Below are 24,793 nucleotides of genomic sequence, written 5' to 3' on the forward strand. Positions count from 1 at the left end.
AAAAAAAAAAAAAAGACCAAGATTATTTGTATTTTTAAGATCTTAGATTTTCTTCTATACAGACTGAACAAACCACGTAAAAAGTAGCAAAGTGAAGCACCTCACTGCACAGCATCTTTTATACCAGAGATACTTTCAGTCAAGAGAAAAAAAAAAAAACATGCCTTGAATATACCTAGTAGTACTTATGTGCTGACATGGTAAGTAATACATTTTTCAAAGTAATGTAACTCTTTAACAGTTAATGCAAGATTTCTAAACCAATCCCCACCTCTCTCAAGAGGAAAGAATAAACTTTTTGGCCATTGCCACCTTAAGAATAGCTGACGATGTTTCAGCAATGTATGAGCTGTTTTTATAAGCAGTTTAACTGGCTGTGCACCAGGGGTAGCATAGACAGCTGAAATAAAAATGTCAGCAATCATCTCTACACCTAGAGTTAAAGCCCAAATACCAGCCTATTTTACATCTAGCCCTACACATAGGCCCTCGGGCTTCCTTTTGCATTAAGTGCAGCATATCAGTTTATTAAGCACACTTGCTTACCTCCTTCTACTGTAAGAGTTAATGGAGGAGACTGAGTCAAATCCAGGCTTGAAATAGTTTGAAGAGACCAAAATATAAGCTCCACTACTACTTCTTCCATGGCTGTACTGCTCCTACTACTACAGGATCTTAACCATATGGTTGTACAGATATTAAAGAGCCAAGCCTTTAAACAGCTTATATTTTACATGGATATCCTCAAGGCTGACTTTTCACATTGCAACTTTGCAGAAAGTTATGTCCAAACATAAAACACATGGGATTTTATGCTACTAGCAAAGAGGATGCTTATGGCAGCTTATGTTTTCCAGGATACAGGCTTTAGGGTGGGTGTATTTATTTTTGGGGTGTATTTATTTTTTAAGTCACCTCACTTCAACTGAATCCCAAAGAAGAAAACATCTTCTTCGGGGGGGGGGGGAAAGAAAAGATCTTTCAAATAAAACACTGAAAAAAATTAATTCACAGACATTAAGCTTCAACACCCACCAGCAAGAAGAGTTTGGGAATAATAATGAGGACTGTTCAGCTGTCACAATAGTGGCATAAATATAGTACAAGAGCCATTCCAACCTTGGCTTCCACTGCTGTCAATGGCTTCCAAGAAATCTATACTTTTCACTACATTTCCATTTACTAAGAAGTGACGCAGCAGGCTTCAAACATTTGAGCCTCAATGAAGTAAAAGGTAAAATTAAGTCTGCGTGCACTTATATATACCCCAATATATGTAGTTATAATTCTTCTTAAGAACTGTAAAGCAATAATTTTGTTGGAAAGCCAAAGAATTCAAATATTGGCTTCCCTTACTAAGAATTTATTGCCATAATGACCTTGAACTTCCTTACTTTTTAAAACTCTAATAATATTCCACTCGGATTTCACAATAAAAGTTGAAAAGAAGATTGAGAAGGTGCCCTCCCCTCTCTTCCTGGGAGATTCTTATGTCACAAGGAATGCACTGCATTTAGATACATAGCACGAGAGATTCTTTCCTATTGGCATTGGAAGACACACCTAGGAAAACTTTTCTTGTAAACTTTTTTAAGCAGTCCCCAAACACGTGTTTCAGAAACTCAAACACTCTTGCAGGAACCTCCTCCTCCAAGACCTCCAGAAGGTCACCCATCCTCTCTTGCCTCTCCACTCAGCCTTTGTATGGGTCCTAACCCCAACACTAAGAGTGCCATATACAGGAAACTGAAAGCCCACCAGTATGCTCAGTTTTCAATTCTGACCTCGAATTGCTTTCACATGAAGACTTCATATATAGACTTCACTGCCTCACTACCTCAAGCCATTCAAGTTCATAATGCTTTGGACTCAAAGGAGGCTTGCTCTTGTTCACGTTCACACACTGAGATAACCCCATGTTTCCCCAGCAGAAGAGGCTCAAGGAGGTCAGGAAAGCTTGGAACTGAAAGCAAAGTGCTACTGCGCTCCTGATAAGGGGTTATTTCCCTGATTTTGTCTGTTTCAGAAATGAAGCCTGATCCACCTTTCTTATTCATGTATTTTTTGATTCCAGCCTCTATGTTTGTTGCCAGATATGAAAAGAGTTCTGATATTGCTAACAGAGCATTTCAATGCAGTAAACTACAGCAAGAGTTAGGTGTGTATATTTCACTCACAAACTAAATAAGCACTTTTCAAAACATTAAATGGCTGCAGACATTCCTCCATGGAGGTCTGTGCCTAACACGGGGCAGAACTATGCAGTGGAGAAGACACAGCAGCCAGACTAATTAAAGGAGATGGTAGTAATCATAACAACTAGAGAGATCACCACATTGCATATAACAAGAAAAATTATTTTTCTTTAGAATTACATCACTGATTAAAAAAAGTGTTCTACATTTCCCCTATGCAATCTCACTGCCTTTTGCCATTTAAGCAGGATTATAACAACGTAAGACTTCAAAATATTCCAAAGCATTTTAAAATAAGCACATAGAAACATTCACACACTTTATACTGAAAAATATTGACCTTACTGCCCTAGAAATGACAGTAAGAAATCATCTGTTGCCCAAAAGGGTTGCAGTACAAATTGTCTGCATAGACCACTGAAAATCTGCATTACACAGGGAAAGCCAGTTATGAATAGGCTCCTGAATATTCACTGAGTCACTAGTTAAATGCTGTGCTAGCACACCATTCTCTAACAAATCATGATCAAATATACCCAGATTATCCCAAGTAAGTGTTTGGAGATTTTTAAATCAGGCATGGACAACAAAGGAAATTCAACAACATCTCTCATGCAATCAAAGCACCAAATCAGGCCAGTAACAGAAAGCGACACTCCAAAATCCAACTTAAGCTACTTGTGTTACATGTTAGGCAAAACCTGTGACAAATAAAGCTAACAATCCCAAATCCTGCCTATAAAAGAAAGTATGAAACTTTTCCATTGTGAAGATTAAAGCAGAGTTAGAAAATAAATGAAGAGCTGTCACCTACCACTGCTCAGTCAGATGTAAAACGATGGCCAGTAGCTCTCCTACTTATAAGATCCCACACAGTTGCAAGCTATTGAGTCAGAAAAGTGGAAAAACCCCGTGACCTGATAACTGCATGGTCTGTAGAAAAAAACATTGCAGTGTTTGTCTTGCTAGTACAGCAAGGAAGCAGCATTTAAGATTAAAGCCCCAGTTAAACAAAAAAAAAAAAACACCACATAACAAACCACCACAAAAAAAAGCCCCTCAGCCATTACATAGTATCTGCTGAAAAAATACTAAAATAACAAATACCTTAAACTATTGGGTTTGTGGGTTTTTATCTGGGGGGGAGGGACAGTGTTTTTTAAAAACCATGAGAAACAAGCACAGTTTTGGAGCAAGTTCTTTTTCTGATGCAATGGCCTGCAACAGTCAGAACCTAGAAATTCCCTACGAAAGCCATCATGAGGCCAGAGTTCATCCTAACACAAGCTTTGATTTACAGATCGTCAAGCTTATGTTAATCCTAGGTTCCACATAACTAGGGTTTGCTTTAGTCTTTTAAGGGCATGCTTTGCCATTGTGCTTACGAAAACAGCAAAGTTTCATGGTTTCTAAAACTTGTGCACAATTAGAGAGATGTATTTTTGAAGTTGCAGTCCGAGATATTACAGGGGTTAATTACTGCACATCTCACCAAAACAGAAGTTGTCATGCTCCAAATCAAGATTTAAACTTACAATTCTGAAATAAGACAAAAACCACGAGAGCTTCCTAACGAAAGTATTTCAGAACAGTTACAAGTACATTTTAATTATCTATCACTTCTCTCTTACATGGAAGGTTAAAAAAAAATGACTCCCAAGTATTGGCATAGTAAACATATACATCACTAGGGATTTTCACTGCATGAAGCTTCCATACTAAAGACAGTTACTGCAATGCAATATAATCTCTAACAGACAAATCTAGGCACAGAAACTTGAAAGACTTCCTGGTCATTGCCCTGGAAAACAAGGCCAAATGTGGGGAAGACAAGACTGCAGCTATCGAAATAAGAGTCGACAGACTTCTAGCATTTTTCTTTGCTCAGTGAACTTCTGCAGCTGAAATGCGTAACTGCCCTTCCTTGCCGAACCAGCTCCTCCAGGTTTCCATGCAGGTTCTAGTGAAGGACAGCCTTGCAAGCCAACTGACACCAGCAGCATTTCACATATACTCTCTGATAACAGACAAACATATTATATTAGCAAGACCACCATCAAACATGTGTTTTCCTCATGCTCTTTCCTAAGACCACACACAATTATGACTTTGGGTACACTTACTATAGTACTTACAATACACATCCCCCAACACAGGGCAAAACTTCATTATAAACAGGCACCATGCATCTGCGTGTTGACAGAGACCGCATCCTGACTAGGCAGCAGTAAAATAAAGAGCAAAGGCAACTATTAATCCATACATGAACCAAAAGAGTGGAGCAATGTGATTAATTAGCAGTATACAAAGAAGCTAAGTTGCCCTCATTTATATCAATTTACCTCTACTGAAACTAGTTAAAACTGCAGAAATTAAATAGAAGAATTCAGTTTAAAATGAGAAGAAGCCCTTAACCACTGGAAATCCAACATTCAGCTTTGCAAACAAAGTCATCAGGATAACACTCTCCCACTGAAACTAAAACTGAAGGGTACACACAGACTCAAAGGTTACAAGTACTTTTTGATCCACTGCACTGACTGACACAAATATGATTACTAAAGCTTGACTTCACCTTGCAGCTGAGATAACAAGTCAAATTATGCTAAAAGTATTTTAGTTAGAAATGGGTTTAAGATGAAGTTCAAATGTTAGAAAACACAGCACAATTAAAAATAAACTTAAAAAAAAACATTCACATACATGGGACAGAAGAGTCAGTAAGTCAACACAGCAAGAAAGTTGCATCACTACTGTGAGCTCACTACCCACATTCCTGCATAATCAGAAGACTAATTTTTGCTGAGGCAACTCTGGAGATATTTCATCATTTACATGACACCAGCTCTTCTAACCACCTTCAAAAGGAACATCACTGTCATTAAATCATTTTCTTTTCCTTAAAAAAAAAAAAGCCCTTGAACTTCAAAAAGACTGAAAAGAAGCTGAACCATCTGTTTCCATCTATTTGATTTTGCAATAGTTTTAGACCAAATAAAACTAATACTTCTTAGACAGGTCTTTACCATCACTCCCCTGAAGCAGCTTACCCATTCTCTGTATATGTGTGTTGTAAGCCCAGTAATAAGGATAAATTTCTAAATACAAACTTATCCAAAATTAGCAAGTTACCAATGCTGATGGCATATTTGTAGCTGGGTTTACTTGTAAGTATTGAGATAAATTGGCATTCTCTCTTCCAAAAAAGTTCTTTTAGAGCAACTGGTTTAAAATGCTACAGAACATAAACCACTTTGGAAGTAATTATTTAATTGTTCAAAACCACGTACCACCAGCTTGTTCTTTAAGTGGGTTATGACATTGAAAATGCAAGCATCTGCTGGCTCAGCAAAGCCATTCAAAACATGAAAACAGAGCTGTGGCCTTTTTCTCATTCTTACCTATCAAAGAACGCGAACACCACAAACTTCTCTTTTTAGAGGAGAAGCAGCCACCTTGTCCTCCTGCTGAAAATATTTAAATTACGTATGCCTGAGACAGTTTGAAATTCAGGAAAGAACGAACTGCACTCCCACCTCAGCCTCAGAAGCAAAGGAGTGTCCAGGTGAGCACCAGCTATATGACCCACCACTGCAGCTGACGGTACTTCAAAAAAATAAATAAAAATCACAGCCCCAGAAGGCAGCCACCCTCCCCTCGCCTTTTCCTCAAACTATGGGGCAGGGGAGGGGAGAAGTGACTTCCTTCCCCATTCCTAGCCACGCTTTCTCCTCTTATCAGCTCGGGCAATCTTGTGGCGACAGGTCCTTGCAAAAAAACACGTTTTTGGCATTAGATGAAATCACACTCCTGAGCGCACGCAAGCATTGGCTCCAATGCAATGGAAGCAGTTACAGCACGCAGCTGGGGACAGGAAGAGGAAGACCACAAGGTTTGAAACGTCTGACAGCTCAAGTGAATTAAGTGTGATGTGAGACTACACCTTAGTTATTTTTCCCAAGTAAGATGAAGGAAGCTGGTGAAGCTACCTAATTACATGAGACAGCAAGGAAGTAAAATTTGACTAAAAGAGTAATTGCATTTTATTCAGGCTCCCAAGACAATGATTCCATTTTTAATATTAAAGATTCATGCCTTCTCTTTCAAGTTTGACCAGGGAAAAAGGAGAGTGGAATAACTATCAGCTAAGCAAAAGTTTCTAAAAAAAAGACATAGGAAACATAACTTTTAACCCCACCAGATCCTAGAAAAAACAGAAAGTGTCCTTTACACATCCCAGGTTTAAAAAAATAAAATAGAAATGAAAAAGGCTCACCACAACCTAAAATTCCCATTTAAACAAAGATATAGCAAAGCTCCAAGACAAAAAAAAAAAAAAAATCTGTTGTTGTGGCTAGTAGTTGACAACACAGAGCTCTCGAAGAAAGCAGTTCTTTCAAGGTTCAGTTTAAGTGTTTACATCGCAAGAGAACAAGATGACTAACAGCATGGAATATGAAACACTAAATAAAGAACTAGCATTTGGTCTTCCCTGAACCAGCTTTTTGGGGTTTTGTTTGTTCAGAAAGAGTGCAAAGATGACAGAAATTACCTCCAAGTCCAGTGTTTTACAACTTCCGTATTCTATGTATCCCTCATTACATAAAATCAAAATACAGCACAAAAAATACCATTTAGAATACTTCATGAAATACACTTTAGATTGTCTATAATCCTGAATATCAAAGGATGCCAGCCTACATTAACTACAATTAAAACCAATACTTCACCTAACAGCATGTATCTAAAGAAATGTATTTCAGCGTTAGATAGCAGGTTCATGTTTAAAATCTCTACTACACTATTGTAAAAGGAAAAAAAAAAAAAAAAGACATATGGGACGAACAAGTCATCAATGCTGCAAACACCAGGATCATCAAAACACGTATCTTCTGTAAGATACCAACTGCTTTCAGACAAGAACACCTACCAGAATGCACTGTACTTTTTTAGCAAGCCAAAATAATGACTGAATTAATTATGTGCACACATAATTTTGTGTGCAGAAAAATTATCTCCTCTACCAGTCCAGGGGATTATTTTTGTAGAGGCAGTCAGGAGGAGGACGAGAAATATTATGCAAGCATTAAAAGATACTAAATTGGGGGTTTTGTCCAGAACTGTAACCTTTACTCCTAGGCAGCTTTTAAGTGATGAACAGCACAGAATAAATGTACAGCATCACACATGAGCCCAGTCAGAAAAACACAACATTGTTAATGCAATTAAAATGAGCAAAGGTATGTAGAGTTGTCAGCTTGTCCAGCTTGATATTATGAGTGTCATCAACAACAACGGCAAAGTTTAACTTACCGTAAACCTCTCTATTTTGATTGAAGCTTTCCAGAGCTCCTCAGAGAACTGAAAGAACAGTTTCTACAATTCCTGATGGCTTGCCATGTACTATTTTCACATGTTTCATAAACAGTAGTTATATGTAAAGTTTAGGTGCCTTCATGAAGGTAACAGATGAAGAGAATCAAGATTTCAACAAGAAAAGCTGCTTCTAACAATCTACTTGGTGCACTGTAGTGCTTTTTGGTTTATGCTGCCATTACCAAATACCTGAAGATCCTTACAGTCTTTTTATAATGATGCTTTGCTTAAAAAAAAGATCCAACAAAACGTATAAAAATAGTTTTCTTATAAATATGAAATGCCTGTGTTAAAAACTATAGGTTTGGGGGGAACATAAATATACATTTGCATAGAACAGGCCAATACATTTCCATAATAAAGAAATTATTTTGCATTATTTTACTCCATCTTTCAGTACAAACTCCTGGCATCTTCCAGATGATATTTGCAAAACAAGGATTTCAAGGGTTTATCAGCTGTTGTCCTTGATAGAGGTGCAGAAAGCTTTGCTTATGAAAATATTTTGAGAAGCAGATAGAGTCAGTTATTGTAAATTTTCTGGTGTGCAGAACGTGTCTGAACTACAGGTGTTTGTAGGCTTTCTAGCCTTCACAGAACTTTCTTACACAACATTAAGAAGATTTTACTTAACATACTAATGAAAGAGCCAAAGAGAATTACTAGTAGACAATGCCAGCAATCTAATTTGCAGAAGAGAAAGCAATATATAGCATCAGCAACATCACTGTAAGTCTTATTTTAGCAGCAGTGTTCACTCTTGGCTGCAGAATCACAGCTGGCACCTGTAACTTCTAAAGCAATATGTATGAATTATCAGAGTGGTATGCCTAGGCAACATTTCACAAATATTAAAGGGCACAAGAATAAACACACCTAAAGACTGCCTACTGGAAGCTAAGGAAAACTACTAAGAGAAGAAAATTACTTAAAGCTGGGAGAACAGGAAAAACACATGAAAAGCTAACACCGTCAGGGGAAAGATCCCTATTCCAGGCAGGAAATAATTTGTAACGTAAAGCATATAGCACACTTACTTGGAAATCTACAGCAGCAGTTTAAGGCTTGAATTCAAAGCACATTTTTGTAGTTTACAACAGCCTTTCTTCCCACACATTGAAAAAAAGAAAAAAAAAAAAAGTCCTATACTAAATTCTCAAAGACAGCAGGGGAGAACCTTGACATACCTTCTGCCCTTACAGCTCTGTCCAAGAACGAAAGCATAGCCCATCACTCCCAGGAGGAGCTAGACTAGACATCAGAACACCCACTCTTCCATTAGGAAAGCCTGGAAATTCAGATACTTCATATTTCTATTGAAATGTTTGCTACGAAGTTTCATTTGAAAAAGACCTATCAACACAACCATAAAAATTCCAAAGAGAAAACAATTAAAGCAAGTTCTACATGGCTTAGGAGCTATTTATGACCCAAGACACTCTCCACCCTTACAAAGCACCTCTCTAACACACAGCACTGAGTTTTTCCTACAGCGACCATATATCTGACCGTTGCAGATAAGTATGTTCTCCGTGGACAGATGCACAGTGATCAAGTGGCAGGAGTCAGTGACCGTTCCAGAGGAATAACACAGGGATACGAGTATAGTAGAAATAGATTTGTAGGTATATTTTTTCAGGTAGCAATCTGTACTCAAAACAGGCTACAGTCCTCCATTCCCATTCTTTCCCTGCTCACCATACCTATCATCTCACTCATGGTTTTCTCCCTGTGTACTTAACAGCCTTCTCCCATGACGAAATTCATCCTCACCCTCATTTACCAGCACACCCCCAGCCATATATCAATACTCATCAGTATGACCTCTACTGCACTCAGCAGAAACAAGGGAGGGAGAGGGGGTGAGGGGAGAAAAGCAGAGTAAAGATGACTTGTACCTTCTATAACTTGTCTCAGTATGTCAGAAGACAAGCAGAAAATCTCCCTCCTGTCGCATCAATTCTCAAACCAATATTCACAACACAGACATACCACCTGCATCTTCCCACGTGCTTCCTCTGCACTGCAAGTTATGCCCTTGAGCTGCTGCATGCTTTGGGAGCAGCAGCCAAAAGGGACATAAGGGACTGTATCCGTAACATAGTCGTTGAGGAAGGAAAGAGAGGAAAAGGAGGAAACGAGTAACACTGCATAGCAGAGAATTGAAGATGCAAGAGACAAAACTGACTGGAAGCCTTTGATTCCACGGTGCCATTCCTCTCTCACTGCACTGGGAACAGAAGGGGGACTGGTGAGAGATGCTGAAGTCCAGCTTCAAGCTCCAGATTCAGATATGTGATGCAGCCTCTCCCTCGAGGGAACCTGACATTCACAGAGGTGTCAGCTAGAACAAACACCAGATACCCTCTGCAGAGAGAACCTATTCCAAAACATCACTGGCCTTCCAGGTCCCTCCTCACTCCCTTCCCCTCAAACTCTCTGCTATAAAATATACCCAGTCTAACTGTTCTGTCACAGAATCACAGCATGGTAGGGGTTGGAAGGGACCTCTGGAGATCATCTAGTCTAACCCCCTGCCAGAATAGGGTCACCTACAGCAGGTTGCACAGGAACACATCCAGGCAGGTTTTGAATGTCTCCGGAGATGGCGACTCCACAACCCCTCTGGGCAGCCTGTTCCAGTGCTCTGCCACCCCCAGGGTAAATAAGTTTTTCCTCCTGTTGAGATGGAATTTACTGTGTTCCAGTTTGTGCCCATTGCCCCTTGTCCTGTGACTGGCCACCACCAAGAAGAGTCCGGCCCCACCCTCTTGACACCCGCCCTACTTCTCAAACACATATCCATTTAAATTCTTCTTCCACATCATCCCTCCCCATTGCCATAAAACCGTGTAGCCCTGTAACACAGTATTGCCACTGCTAGTAGCAGTCCATAAGCTCTGTACTGCATTTGCAAGGCCTTAGGACTAAAGCCCATCAGGCTTACTTTGGCTGAACTTTTCTTGACCTGCCTGCAACTCTTACTTGATTTAGCTGTGACAGCAATTTCTCTAATTGACCAGGTGGCCTATGCCTAATTGGTTCTACTTTTGTTTACCCAGGCACGCTGCAACCATCGTTTCATATAGATAGCAGTTACTCTGTATAGAATGAGATATTCACAATGCTACAACAATGATGCAGTGCAGAGAAGTACAGGGCTGGTATGACAGCAGAGGCCTTGAGAAGTGGAGACACAGGACTCAGCAGAGAGGAGTGCAGGCATGGGATCAACAGAGATGGCTTGTACAAGACTTGGCACTGGACAGCCCACAACTCACCAGCAGCCAGCTAAGAGAAATGCAGACCTGGACAAAACTGGTTTTACAGGTAAACAAACAAGAAATAAATAGTATCTAATATATAGTCCCTTTTACGTATTTGGATGTAACAAGGAGCTGCAAATCAGTGAAGAGGAAAAGCATATAAAAATGGTCTCAAGTGGATCCTAGACTGAGGAAGATGAAACCACCAACATGAACGATCACATTCCTCCTTGCGAAGGACACCTGATGCTGACAACTCACTGTAACAGCCAGGATGAAGCCACTGACCTTAGCACTCAGAGCAGCAGTAAGATGGTAAGCATAACTACTTTAACAGCATTATTGCTCTTTCTTTTTTTTGTAACAATTAGAATCTGGATTAATGATCACTAGGCTCGTGAGATTTCACTTATTCTAACAATAAATTCTTGGCCTCCCTTAAGGTATGCTTCCTTTTTTTAGCCATAAATGAGATTTTGCACATAGCACCCAGTAGAGACCCATGCTCAGTAATTTACAGACACAGAAATACATGCGGCAATACACAAAGAGAACAAGGTATCCAGAAGGCACCAAGACTCTCAAAGTGTCCTTTGTACACCAGCCGCTGTCACTGGAAGCACCCCGAGCAGCAGTGCTTCAGTACCCGAAGGCTTCTGCGTGATTTTGTCATCTACCACACCAGGGACAAAGATGAGCGCTAGGCCTTCTTTCCTTTAGAGCACAAAGATCCAACCCATCCGTCTGCTTTCTGAAATCACACTTGACTCATCTCCTCGACAGAGCTGCTCCCAAGATATACCTGTGAAACATAGCCCATGAAACAAACTGATAACAACACACACTACAAAGCAGAATACGTGGTGTGGCAGAAGGTGCGAGGAAAATTAGTCAGACAAGCAAAATGCCTCACTAGCAAAATACTCATTACACAGAAAGAACTAGAGAAACTAGAACAGTTTACACCCTAACCTGGTAAAGGGTAACAGCCTTAAGTCATTAACATCAACATCTTCATGCACTACACATCTAGGTAGTAAAAACGCCTAGAGAGAAAATAATATTTTGTGAAAATCCTTCATAGGGAGTGCTTTCATAAGAGAGACACTTAATGACTCAAAAAGGATGTATCAAATGAGCAGTCTAGGTAAGGGGAAGAAGTTGTAGTTTCTAGTTCATACACATTTTAAGATGTCAGTTTTCATTTAGCTCCTTATCAGTATTAACAACTAAAAACACTCTCCAAATTGATTGTATTTTTGTATTTATTATTTATAGCAGCAGGTAACAATATGTTCTGTCCTGTTAGTGTATATATGCACAACGTTATTTGGTCAGCTTTCCATATGGTTAACGTAGCTGCCATTATAAGAACCTCTTACACAGAAAAAAAAGTTCACAGACGGGGCAGTATCCAAGATAATATGCTCATAACCATGGAAGTGATCATCCTACCCTTCAATCGCTAAAGTGCCTAATATCTGCATTTATTAAAGTTGCACAAATCTCTAAATCATAGCACAGTCTACAGCATTGTCTCCCACTAAAAAAAGAAACCCCAAAAAAATCCCAAAACCACTTCAGGCGCTGGAACTGAACCAAGCAGCTATTTTCACCCGACAATCGAGATCCGTGCTCACAACCAGTGGCCGCCTGTCACTGGCCCGTTCCCCGACAACCTTCCCGAGAGCCCGGGCCAGGCTGAGGGAAGCGCGTTTCAGAGGCAGCGCAACGACGGTGGCAGCAACGCAACCGCTCCAGCGCCGATGGCCAAACTTCCCCTGCCACAGCCGGCCTCAGGGACCGCCAGCCTCCTCCTCCACACCGCCGCCCGCGGGACACCCAGCCGCCCCCCGCCACCCTCTTGTCGGGCCTCCGCCACCGGCTGGGCCCGCACACACAGCTACTGCCGTTGCCCCGGGCGAGAGGCACGACCGGGCCTTCCGCCACGCCACCGCCACCCGGCCAAGGGCCGCCGGGCCGGGCCCGCCGAGCCCCGCCTGCCCGCCTCCTCCGACGAGGCCGCGATGCCCCGGCAGGGCCTGACTCAGCGACGCCGCACCGGCGCTCGCCACTGCTGTCAGCGGCCCGGGGAAGGCAGCGAAGAGACGGCGAGGAGTAGGTGGGGGTGGCCACCTTTACCTGTCCTCGCTCTTGTTCTTCTGCTTCTTGCCCATGGCGGCGGCCCCGGCGCTCGTCCCCCACCTCAGCGCTACCCGCCCGCCCGCGCGCAGCACCGCGCATATGGCAAAGCCGCCCCCGCCGCCCGCCCGGCCCCGCCCCGCCCCCGCCTTCCCGGCCTGCACCGCGCACGCACGCCACGAGCGGCGACCCGGGCAGCGCCTCCCCGCTCTAACGCCCCCTGCCGGGCCGGAGGGGGAAAACGGTCGGTGCTGCCCGGGGAGGGGCGGAGAAGCGGAGGGAGGGGAAGGGAGGGGAAGGGAGGGCCGGCGGCGGCCGCCTCGCTGGGGACACGGAGCGCTCGAACTCGGCTGCAGGGAGGGAGGTTCCCCTTTTGCGGGGAGTTTTGGCCCCGCTACAGTAATTCCTTCCGCGGGCAGAGCACGTCTCACGGTTCTCTTCAGCCTCAGGATCGCCACCTCCACCTCGCTTCGCTCCACGAAAATCCTCCCTTCTTCCCTCCGCCTTCACACGGCTACAGCTCCTTATCAGCCTCGCCCACCCCGGCTCCCGGCGGACGGCGGCGAAGGACAAGAGTTTATCTTCCCTCCCCACCTTCCCCATCAGCGTACTTCAGTACTGGGGAGACAGATTTCCAGGAAACAAGACAGCAGAACACTTCTCTTTTAAAAAAAAAAAACAGACTTTAATATCCCATTATTTAAATCCGCGGATCTTCTAGCGCGCTTCCAAGAGCAAAGAGACGACAAGCCCCGGCTACTCCAACACAGCCGTCTTCTCAACGAGACTGCCGGAACGGTCCGGCCGAGCCGCGCCGCCGCCCACCAGCCCCGCCTGCCCTCGCCGAGGCGCCCTTACCTCACGGCATCGCTCGAGGGGCCGGGCTCGGCCCGGCCCGGCCCGGCCCAGCCCAGCCCAGCCCCGCGCCTCCCGGCCGTTACTCCCCCGCCGCGCCCCGACTCCCTGCGGGGGCTCGGCCTTACACGCCCAACCCCGAGAAGAAGCTCCCCGCCCCCCCTCCCGCCCCCCCTCCCAAGAAACGCGGCGGGCGGCCCTCACAGCTCCCGCCGGCAGCCGTTACAGACGTTACAGCCGTCGCGCACCCGCCCCGCAGCGGCGGCACGCCGAGGTGAGGTGAGGGGCGGGGCAGGTCACGCCCCCCTCTCGCGGCCAAGCCCCGCCCCGAGCGCGGTCGTTAGGGAGACGGATGGGCTGTGCGTCCCGGCAGGGGTAGTCGCGGCGGGGCGGAGCTCTGGGTGTGTGCGTGCGTGCGTGCGTGCGTGCGCGCGCGCGCGCGGGGGCACGTGGCCGCGGCCCCGCCCCGGCTCTCGCGAGAGGCTGGCGGGGTGCTGCCGTCGGGCGGGGCGGGGCGGGGAGAGGCGGGGAGCGGAGCCGCCGCGGCGGAGGAGGAGGAGGACGGGGTGAGTGGCCGTGCCGTGTTGGGGCTTCGGCCGTTTTGCGGGCGGCGCGGCCGGTACCGTGGCCGGGGAAGGGTGATGTTTTCCTTGGAGAGCTCGTCTGGAGCTGGGTGGGTGGGTGCGCGCGCGGGCGACCGTTGTTTGTAACGGCCCGGTGGAGGCGCGCGGCGCCTGCGCGGTGTCCCGCAGCCGGCGTCGGCCCCCCGGCCCTGTTACGGGCGGTCTCCGGCGGGCGGTGCCGGCCCGGTCCCCGGTGCCCCTCCCTGGTGGGGCGGGCAGGACTCGTTGCCCCGTCAGCGGTGCGGAGCCAGCCGGGAACGGGCCGTGGGCGCAGGGCCCCCGCTGCGTAGCAAATGTTTGTTGGCACCCCGGCGTCCCCGGCTCGGGGAGCCCTCTGGGCGGAGGCTGGCTGGGGTTGACTTTACGTTTTCCTCCCTGTTTGCTTGGAGGGCGAGCCTCCCTTTGCCCTAGCTGAGCAGTGTTCCCTACCGCTCCTGAAGATCTCATGGCTTCTGACCCGCGCTAGCAAGGTTCTTATTTCCTCTGGAAACACAAGGGGGATAGAAAATACTAAACGGAGAGGCTTTGCAGTTAGCAGCTTCGGGGAGAGGGACTCCAGAGAAGGTGCCGCAGGTCAGAGCAAGCGTGGCTGTGAGACGTGCGGAGAGTGGCAGCAGGCTCAGCGCTGCTGATGTTGCATTGCACTTGGAGTGCTGCCGTGGTGTTGGTGTTTTGCCCATCGCTACTTAAAATGCTTTCTTGCCTCTCTGTGCAAGGTGTTTGCCAGTGCCGTTGGATTTGTAGTTTGGCTGTTCTGAAATACAGCCAAGAGTACTGTGGAGCCCGAATTCAGCACATCAAATCTGTGGCCTGCAGGTTGAGAATCTGGTTAGGGTGACTGTGCACTATCCCTGTTTCAAAACTGTCACTTTTTATAGTGATAGTTTTTTTTGTAGTGTTAATTTATTGAGGAGAACAATCGATTATGTTGCCACAGCTCTTCATGCACCCCAGTCTTAGTATTTTGTGCCTTTTGGAGTGTTAGGGCAGGGGGAATGTAACAGAAAATTATTTTAGTTTTGCTTTTTCATACAGCAATTAGGTAGCGGTTGTTGGGTTTTTTAAATCCTTTCGCTGGCTGCCATATGGTGGTGTTTGCAATAGCAGTTTTCTTGTACTAATTGAAGCAGTGTATTGGCCTAAAGCATTTGCTCTTTAGTGCCTTTTAGCTGAGGAGAGGAGCATTAATTCAGATTTAAATATGTTAATATGCATCGGGTACTTAAAGTAATTGTATTTAAACTACTGGTGGAAAGTTATATACTGAGCATTGCTTAGACTTACTCTGAGACATCTTGCAGCTTGGAGCTTTGTGATTGCATCTTCTACTTTCAGAATATGTATTAAATGTATATGGATCTGTCTCAGGATTAGTGTTCCTTTGGAACTGGTGAATTTTATGTCTTCGTATCGACAAGTAATTTCAGGTTCCTGTGCACTTTCAACAGCTACCTTTGGGATTGAGAGAATAGGATTTGACTGGTATCTTTGTTGCCATCTGTGTTCATTGTGAAAGTATTCTCCAAAGGGTGTTGCAATATAGAAAAGAACTATCTACTGCTATCTTCAAATTGCATAGCATTTTGTTTCTCTACAGTGTGAACTGCAAGTAAGAGAGGTCAGGCTTTTAATTAAGTGTTTATATAAATGTTAATTCCATGTATCACTATTTCCACAGCTTTGAAGAGATCACTTTATAGGTAAAGATGGCTGCTGATACTTCTGTTGAAATACTTCAAAAAGTTCTGGAGAATGAAATACTTCAGACTACCAAGGTTGTGGAAGAACATCTGGATGCTGAAATGCAGAAGCTGGACCAAATGGATGAAGATGAATTGGAACGCCTTAAACAAAGGAGGCTTGAGGCACTAAAAAAGGCCCAGCAGCAGAAACAAGTAATTCCTGTAGTTATATAGACTCTTGATGTGGATAGTGTAACAGACTTTTTGGTAATCCTAGGGAAACTGTGTATGTGAACCAAGTATTTGGTATGTGTCCGTATTCATTGAACATTGCTATCTGGAAGCATAAGCCTTGTAGGCATCCTAATCATAAGCCTTAAGGCTCCTTAAGCTTCTGAATTATGAAGATTGTTACTTATGGCATGTAAGTGATGCATGCTCTTCTCTTAAGGTATTTTGTAGAAGAATGATACAGGGTCTTTCCTTGTTCGTAGGGTGAATCGTTTGTCCCACTCCTAACCCAATGAAATGTCCGTGTATGACTGCTCATTTCTTCTTGCAGGAAAGAAATTCTGCTTTTGTCCCTGATATCTCATGCTAAATTGTGGTCCTTGTGTTCCCCAAAAAGTCTCTTTGAACATTGTTCTCACCAAAATTTTGGTAACACACAGTGTGAGACATGAATTATAAGTAGGGAAGCCGTAAGTTTCTTAACTTTCTCCATCGAAGAAAACCTCAACAAATAGACTGGGTTGGGGGTGAGGTGGCTGGGTTGAAAGGAGATGCTCTGACTGTGGTGGAACCCATAAAAGCTAATGCCATGCTTTGAAACGGGAATGCAGTAAAATGTTATGGCATGGTTGGGATGCTGGAGGATAGGCAGTGTTAGCAGCTTTGACTCTATAGACACGGAAGCAGAGAAAGTGGCACACCATTTGTTTGTTTTCAGAAGTTCGGTTTATATTTGATTCTAGTGTTTTCCTTTTTCTGAAGTCATAATGCTTAGATGTTCTTGGATGTGACGTGGTAGTTCTCATGCAAAAACTTGTTCATGTCAGTTGATCTTAAGTCACTGTTCTCATGCATTTTCAAATGCAAATTTAAAGTAGGGTAGTACTCAGTAAAAGGAGTAAGCTGCCACACTATTCTGGAATAGGATTGTGCAGAGGGAAATTAATGCATACCCACTGTTGAAGGGTAGGTCAGGTCTTGATTTACATCATGATGACTTCTCCATGTGCTCGTACTTCTATGCATTTTTAATGTGTACAATGTTCAGGAAATTCTTTGTTCTATCCTGATGTAGCTAATTTAGCTTACGGGATATTTTTGGTTTGCCTGGAAACCTTTTTTTTTTTATTTTCTTTTCACTCTGCTAAGATGAACGGCAAGATCAGGAGCAGTAATTTATGTAAATTCTTTCTGCCGCACTGGAAATTAAAGTTTTTTGTTGGGTTCTGTCATACTGTACTACTTCTAATCATTTAGCTTGGTCTGTACTTGTTTTAATACACCTACAATACTGAAAGGTAATTGTAATGCTTGGCTTAAATGCCTTTGAAAATCTGGAAGATTAGTTTTTTTCTAAACCGTATTTGCACACTTAAACAGGCAGTTCTTGAAGTTGCCTGTAAATTTTAGCTTGTGAAATTCTGTTTCTCCATACATTTTGTGACTAATAGTATGCATGTGTTTTCTGAATGGTTTTCTGGAAGCTGGCTCATATTAAGATACCTTCAGAGTATATTTGATAGATAGACGTCATCTGCTGCAGGTGAGTTAGTAGGCTTTTTTTCTGCCTGATTTTTTCAGAGGGTTAAATTAGAAGAAAATTATTTTAATACATACAATGACTTGAGTCAGTTTTAGACGAGTCCTTTGAGTGTTTGAAAACATTTTAGAGAGAGTATTCCAGGCTGTCGATTAGCAGTTTTCAAATCCTGAGAATTTTCTGTTGTTGGTGTTCTCTTTGAACTAGTCTAGTCTTACTGAGAGGCTGCACTGCAGAAATTTATGCAGCTCTGTATAAGATTTGTATTTCCAAATAAGTAAGGTAGCCTTACTGCTCAACCACCTACCTGTTGTTGAGAAAGAGACAATCCAAAAGTATTGTCTAACCTAGTGGCATTTGCGTATATTCAAAACAGAACTAAAGGGGGTGAAACAATTTTTTTTCTCCTTTTGTTACTGTATGGAATGGGCTTCCACTGCAGGCCCCCTCTTTTATTTTTCTTAAAAGCTGTAGAGCTTGCATGACAGGTGCAGGACTAACAAACTCCATACTAATTATTTCCTTTTATGTTTTCCAAAAGGAGTGGCTTTCAAAAGGACACGGAGAATACAGAGAAATCCCAAGTGAGAGAGACTTTTTCCAAGAAGTCAAAGAAAGTAAAAATGTGGTTTGCCATTTCTATAGAGATACAACATTCAGGTATAGTAAATAAGCTGTGCTTAAGAAACCTTTTGTTTATAGATGTCTACAAAAACGGATGTGTTCTTTTGTTCTTTCAAATCCCAGAAATAAATAAGCATTTTTAGAGGTATTGTATTTCCTTCATCTTCCAAATCTTCTCAAGATTTGATTTTTTTTTAATTTTTCTATTCCAGTTAATCTGAACAAGATTTGACAATAATTAATACTCTCTTACATAGTTGGTTAAACTATATATGTATAATTTCTTTGACAGTATTTGAAGAGTGCTGCATTTCATTATTGATTTAGTTTGAGGGAGCCAGCTCTGTAAAAGTAGTGACCATACAGGAGCAGCATTTCAAAAAGATCACTTTGGTTATTCCAGACAGATACTGTGGACAGTTCTGGCAAATAACAATAAAAATAAAAACTTGTTTAGGCATCTTCAGAATTGAACCTTTTATTTCGAAAGGATCTGTGGATACCAGTTACAGCCGCTTTCCCTTTGTGCTGGTGTGATTATGTCACTTCTTTCAGGTGTGAGAGACCTAGATCTGAGAATATGTCCTGCCTCAGAGTAGGAACCTAAAATAAGATCTCGCACTTCCTTGGAGGAATTTCAGAAGTTCTGGGTTGTAGGCTGTTCCTCAGTGGTTCTGTCTTAAGGTCTTTTGTTAAAATGCGGTTGCAAAGTAGAGTAGTTTGTTGAAGGGGAAGCCAGTTGTCCTGGTTTTGGTTGGTTGGTTGTTTTTTTCCCCCCAGGGTGTTATGTTCTCTCTAACTTACAGAATATAAACTGAAACAGCCTCAATGTGAGAAATGGAAAGAGGTCAAGGCTGGATTATGCAGTGAGGTATCTGTGTCCTACATTTTCTAAGTTAAATGTTTAAGTTTCAGAAGTATCCGAAACGTTTGTATTTGGCTAGCTTTTACTCAAAGAAGTTAAAAGACTGTCTCTGCAAATAAAGTAGCTTAGAACAGGTTTGAGTTGTTTGGTTCTTGTTTCTTGAACCAACAAAGTCTGTAGACTCAGACAGGAGAAAGAAGTTTAGAGAAAGTTCTTTGTAAAATGTGTCGTGCTGGCAACCAGCTTGAAGCTAGTGTGTCAGGTTTACCAACCACGATATCGAGTTGCTTTGATCCTTGCCCACTGCAGCTTTTTGATCTGTTCAGCTCTTCTCTTGAGTTAAAGGACAGTCACATCACAGAGTTCATGCAGCTAAGCCAAACCACTTAAAGAAGAAGTCCAGAAAGCTGAGATCGTAGGTGAAAAGTCCACAAATCTCTGCCATCTGACAAGTATTTTGAGCAGTTCACGTTACTGTCCCTTAGTGAGAAACAGTAATTGTATGCTTACTCCTATTCCATTGCAACAAAAAAGTGAAATATTTTTGCCTTTAGCCCTACTGAAGCAGTCTGTGGAAATAACTTTTTTTTTTTCCTGTAGTGAGTTACTGCATCTTGGTTTTGGTGGTAATGACTGAAAAAAACCAAAACCCTGTTACATGTTGAGAGTGCTTGGGATGTGAGTGTTAGTTATAGGGAAATTTTTCCAGCTGACAGGCAGCGAAGCTAGAGCGGGAAGAATGGAAGTCAGAGGGAAATTTCATCAATAAATGCAGGCCTCAAGAAATGAGAGAGGCTTTCAGGTGTATATGGGAGTAATTGGGAAGAAATTAGAGAAATGGATGGTGTAAGTACACAATAAAGGTGCTCCAAGCTGTTATTCTGCTAGTCATTAAATCCAGCTACCTTTGAAACACGTTTTCTCTTGAAACTAAATTCTTAATTACAAAGGTCATATCTGAGGAATTAATATGGTAGAACTAGCTCTACTGTTCCTTTTAAACTTTCTCTAAAATACATTTCTTCAGCATATTGATTCTAATACTTTATATATTTGGGGTTTTTTTTTCACAGGTGCCAAATAATGGATAAACATTTGACTGTATTGGCAAAAAAACATGTTGAGACAAAATTCTTGAAATTAAATGCTGAAAAATCTCCTTTTTTGTGCGAGAGACTGCGCATCAAAGTAATCCCCACTCTAGCACTAGTAAAAGATGGAAAAACACAAGACTATGTCGTGGGCTTTACTGATCTCGGCAACACTGATGACTTCACTACAGAGACCTTAGAATGGAGATTAGGCTGTGCAGACATAATTAATTACAGGTAATTAATTGTTTTGTGATTGTTTTATTTTCAGATACAGTGCAAGGAGAACATGCTTGCAGACAGGAGAATCTGTAAAACTTTGTAACTTTGACTGCTATGTTGGATGCTTAAGACACACCAGAGTTTAATCCAGTTATTTAATCTGTGTACTTTGGCAAGGGAAAGAGGAGAGTATCTCCTTGGCAAAGTATTGAGGCATTATAACGAGTGTTATAGTGTTCTCTTTGTACAGCGATAAAAATAGGAAGAGTTCTTGCTGTGAGGTGTATAGAGTAGCTACACTGCTTTGATAGGGCTTCTCAGAATCGTGCATCTAATGTAATCCTTTCTAAATGAGCTGTAGATGCTTAGATGTCACAGTAGCAATGCAGTAAAGTTTGAGCATTTTTAATCGCTTCAGAGAAAACTCAGCAAGTCGTCCTTAAACTGTATCATATTACATGCACAAATGTGTTGGGTTTTTTTCAAAGACAGTGAAAATAAGTTACAGAGGTGCAAATAAATTATTTGTGTAGTAGTACAATATAATCATGATAAATCCCACATTTAAGACTACAGGATAGAAGGCAGTAGAAAATAACTGTCACCACAATAGCCTGACTTTACAGGAGAATCATTTACCAGAACTTTCTGCTTTGCTTTCCAGTGTGGCTAAAACATTGTCTGTATCTTTTCAGGTTCATTTTGCTCTTCTGTTTGGAATGTTTTTGGCTTTTCTTTTTCTTTATTTTAAACTTCATTATCTGATTTTATTTCAATGTCTAGTTTCCAGATTTTGGCAAGAAGTATGGCTGTATCTTAAAGGCAAAGAAACTACTGTTCAATTTAGCTTAGTAGCTGTTGAACTTCAGATGAAATGACTGAAATTAAAATTTAAAATTCAAAACAAGTGGTAATACCCACTTTCCAGCTCAGAAACAAGCAAATATGCAAAGGAGTCAAAGGCAGCTTGGATATATATTCTAGACATTAACAGCTTTTTATGGGAGAAATATTTCATTGGAGTTGTACCAAGCTGTATTGAATTTGCCGAATGTTAGTACATTGGCTTACGGCATAATTTTACTTTCTACTTGAGTCTACTAGTACTGTATATTCTGCGCTTAGGTCCTTGTGGAGTGGGGATGTTGTTTCATTCTCTATTCATTTTACCAGATCCTGAGTTTGGTACCCTGGCTTTGCAAAGTGAGCCACAATATCTGCACAGCTCAGGAGATCCATTCCAGGAAACATCCATTTGTGTACAAGTGTTGCATTTCTGCCCTACTCTGAATGTAATGTCCTGCTCTCTGGAGTTCCGGAAAAGGAAGTAGTCCTCCTCAGAGCCTAGAAACTGTTCTTTACCTTCAACCTGTGAGATAGCACGTGGTGAAAGGATATACTGTATTTAGTGGAAAAACTGTTCAGGTCACATTGTTTGGCCAAAATCAGGATTCAAGCGGTGTATTGACTTACTACTGACATGTAATTAACTAGCAATCAGTCAACTGTACATTTAGGATCAATATCAGCAAAATATTATTTACAAAATGTTAATGTCTACAAATTCCTAAACACCCTTCTATAGCTAATTCCAGAAGGTTCTAATTGCTCACTAGCTCACTGACACTTAGATGCAAACCCCTCACAGGTCATGTGAGTGAAAGCACGCGCACCATTTTCTGAGCAAGGGGAGGATCTCCTACAGCGCACCCCTGCTGTAGAAGATGTGGGTGCTCCAGCTTTATGTGAACGCCTGCTGTTCCCAGCAACCTGTGGACCCACACTCTGGTGAGAAAGCTCCCAACAGGGTCATACATGCACACTGAGGCATGAGTCCCCCATAGTCCACTAGCTGGAATGCAGTGTACCACGGGGAAGCTGCTCTGTCTGGCCTAGGCAGAGGTAGTAGAAGGTGACTTCTGGCAGGACAAAACCCAGTTTTGACTCCAATGTCCCTGTTACAAAATTTTAGCTTCTTTCACACTTCTGGCTCCTCATTTGTTTTGAAAAGTCTCTCTGTAGTTCCCTGGTTACTGTTTAATCTGAGAGATGGTTTTCTTTAGCATGATCAGTTTGCAGCAAAAGCCCTTTCAGACAGTTTTTCTCTAGAGCTCCGCTCTCAGGTGCTGTTTACGCTCACACTCCCGTTTTAACTACAGTTATCCAGGCCATTTTGTCCAGGATGTGCTATGCTAGGAATGCCACAATGCTACTTAGGGTGGCTTTAGGGAGTAGGGGTTGTGTTCTCTTCTGGAGAAGCAGGTAATTAAAGGTGCTACTCAACGGTGTGCATGAATATGGCTTTAACCAACATGTCTTACTCTTTTTCTCTAGTGGAAACTTGATGGACCCACCTTTTCAAAGTCAAAAGAAATATGGAACAAGCTTTACAAAGTTGGATAAGAAGACCATCAGAGGAAAAAAATATGATTCAGATTCTGATGATGACTAGAAGAACAGCTAAATGTATTTGTAAATCATCTTTTGTTTATGCTTGGTACATTTCTAAGAATGTTTTTTATAAAGCTTACTGCTTTTCATTACATCTGCACATAATGCTCATTTTTCTATACAGTTTTATACAACTGAGTCATAGCAGAAAAAAGCTTAAATATTTTTTTTTCCTCTTTTGGAAGTCGTTTGTAATTCAAAAATCTGAGTCCCTCTAACTAAATAATGTGGCAAATTATGAACTTTGTCGTAAGCGTAAATGTATGAAGTGTTTGGAAGTAACTGTTAAGAAACAACTGTACCAAGTCAGACCAAAGGTCCCTCTGGCCCAGCATCCAGTCTCAGTGGCCAAAAGCAGATGCACAAGGAAGAGTAAAAACAGGGTGAGCAGATAGCAGTGCTTCCCCAGAAGATACTTTAAGAAATCTCGGGCTTGGGGAACTCTGTACCTGAGAGTGTTTGCTGGTTAAAATCATAGAAGAAAAATCTCTTTAAATCCTCATAGTATCCTAGCATCCACATTATATAGCAAGGAGTCCACAGTTTAACTGTGTTGTGTGAAGAACTGCTTCCTATTGTTTTCCTTGAATCTGAAAGTTCCTTTTTTTTTTTTTATTTTCTTAATTAAAGGCGATGATAGACAGTTTTTAAAAATATTTTTCCTTATCAGTTCTTCTTCTAGTAGTCTTTTCAAGTTTATTACTTATATTATCAGTAAAGCACCACAAAATGATTAGTAAAGGAATCGTGCATTTTAACAAATGATTGCTTATCTTATGGTGCCATATCATGATATTGAATAACTTAATTACATTGCACTATAAGTTGTAAAAACAGTCATAACTTCTGTGAATTCTGAAATAGATGGCCAAGAGAAATGCACTTTTACCATCTAAGTATGCTGCACGTTAAAGCTGATACAGCGGGTAATAGCACATAGCAACAAGCATACTGAAAACAGCCTTGTTCGCAGGTTTGTATAATTCTGTGGTTTTTGAATGTGTGGATTTTATAGCAGATGCTTTGTACAAGAGAGTAGAATAGAGAAAAGTATTTGGGAGAAACCTTGATCCGTTAAGTTTAGATATAGCGCCACATACTGTGTACTGTTCCTAAGTAACGGACAGAATTTTCAAGGGAGATCTTCCTTGGATCACAATGTAAAATTTCTGTCTAGGTGAAGAGTTGATGAGTTTTCCTTTCGTTTTCAAAAAAAATAGTTTGCTGTGTCCTGAACGACCCTTTTGAGGTGGTACTTTGAATCCAGTTGTCCCAAAAAGCAGTGAAGTGGGTCTTGTCAGTCTTGCTGCCTTGTAGCGGAGAACACTTGTGATTGGGCCAGCCCAGCAATATATCTCTACGTTTAAAAAAATTATATTTTATTTCTGTTCATGTACATTGAAATAAAATTATTTTAATTCTAATGTTGACTTTTGCATCCTTTCAAATAAGGTGGTCTAGGTGTTGTGGGTTACTTTCTTCTTTTGATAAGGTCCATCAGAAAGTTGCACGTGCTCTTTCTAGATTTCTGGCTTAAAGTTCTGTCTAACATTAAGACATCATTTTGAGAAGACAATCAGCTTAAGATGTACAAAGCTGCCCGTTAATCTACTAGAAGCATAAAGTAAGC

General features: G+C 42.1%; 2 protein-coding genes across 7 annotated transcripts in view; one reads left to right on the forward strand and one right to left on the reverse strand.

The window, feature by feature from the left end:
* Positions 1-13,137, reverse strand: part of EIF5B (eukaryotic translation initiation factor 5B) — a 38,499-nt gene extending 25,362 nt beyond the window's left edge. For both annotated transcript variants that reach the window (XM_063339641.1, XM_063339636.1), the window contains exon 1: positions 12,980-13,137. In XM_063339641.1, coding sequence (XP_063195711.1) covers positions 12,980-13,014 — 35 coding nt within the window. In that variant the 5' untranslated portion in view covers positions 13,015-13,137. The remainder of the gene's footprint in view (positions 1-12,979) is intronic.
* Positions 13,138-13,328: 191 nt separating this feature from the next.
* On the forward strand, positions 13,329-24,587 carry TXNDC9 (thioredoxin domain containing 9). Of its 5 annotated transcripts, XR_010071742.1 has the most exons (6): positions 14,233-14,400; positions 16,136-16,352; positions 18,452-18,570; positions 20,473-20,727; positions 22,361-22,500; positions 23,047-24,587. XR_010071742.1 is itself a non-coding variant. In XM_063339682.1 (5 exons), exons 2-5 carry the CDS (start codon positions 16,164-16,166, stop codon positions 23,162-23,164), a joined length of 681 nt encoding a protein of 226 aa, XP_063195752.1. In that variant the 5' UTR covers positions 13,329-14,108; positions 16,136-16,163; the 3' UTR covers positions 23,165-24,587. The 5 variants fall into 5 exon arrangements, 4 of the variants coding, with proteins under 4 accessions (XP_063195752.1, XP_063195735.1, XP_063195761.1 ...); XM_063339682.1 differs by lacking the exons at positions 14,233-14,400; positions 22,361-22,500 and adding an exon at positions 13,329-14,108; XM_063339665.1 differs by lacking the exon at positions 22,361-22,500 and having other exon boundaries at positions 14,237-14,400.
* Positions 24,588-24,793: the final 206 nt, after the last annotated feature.

This window comes from Chroicocephalus ridibundus, chromosome 1 (assembly GCF_963924245.1).
Source record: "Chroicocephalus ridibundus chromosome 1, bChrRid1.1, whole genome shotgun sequence".
In the NCBI taxonomy this organism is placed as follows: domain Eukaryota; kingdom Metazoa; phylum Chordata; class Aves; order Charadriiformes; family Laridae; genus Chroicocephalus; species Chroicocephalus ridibundus.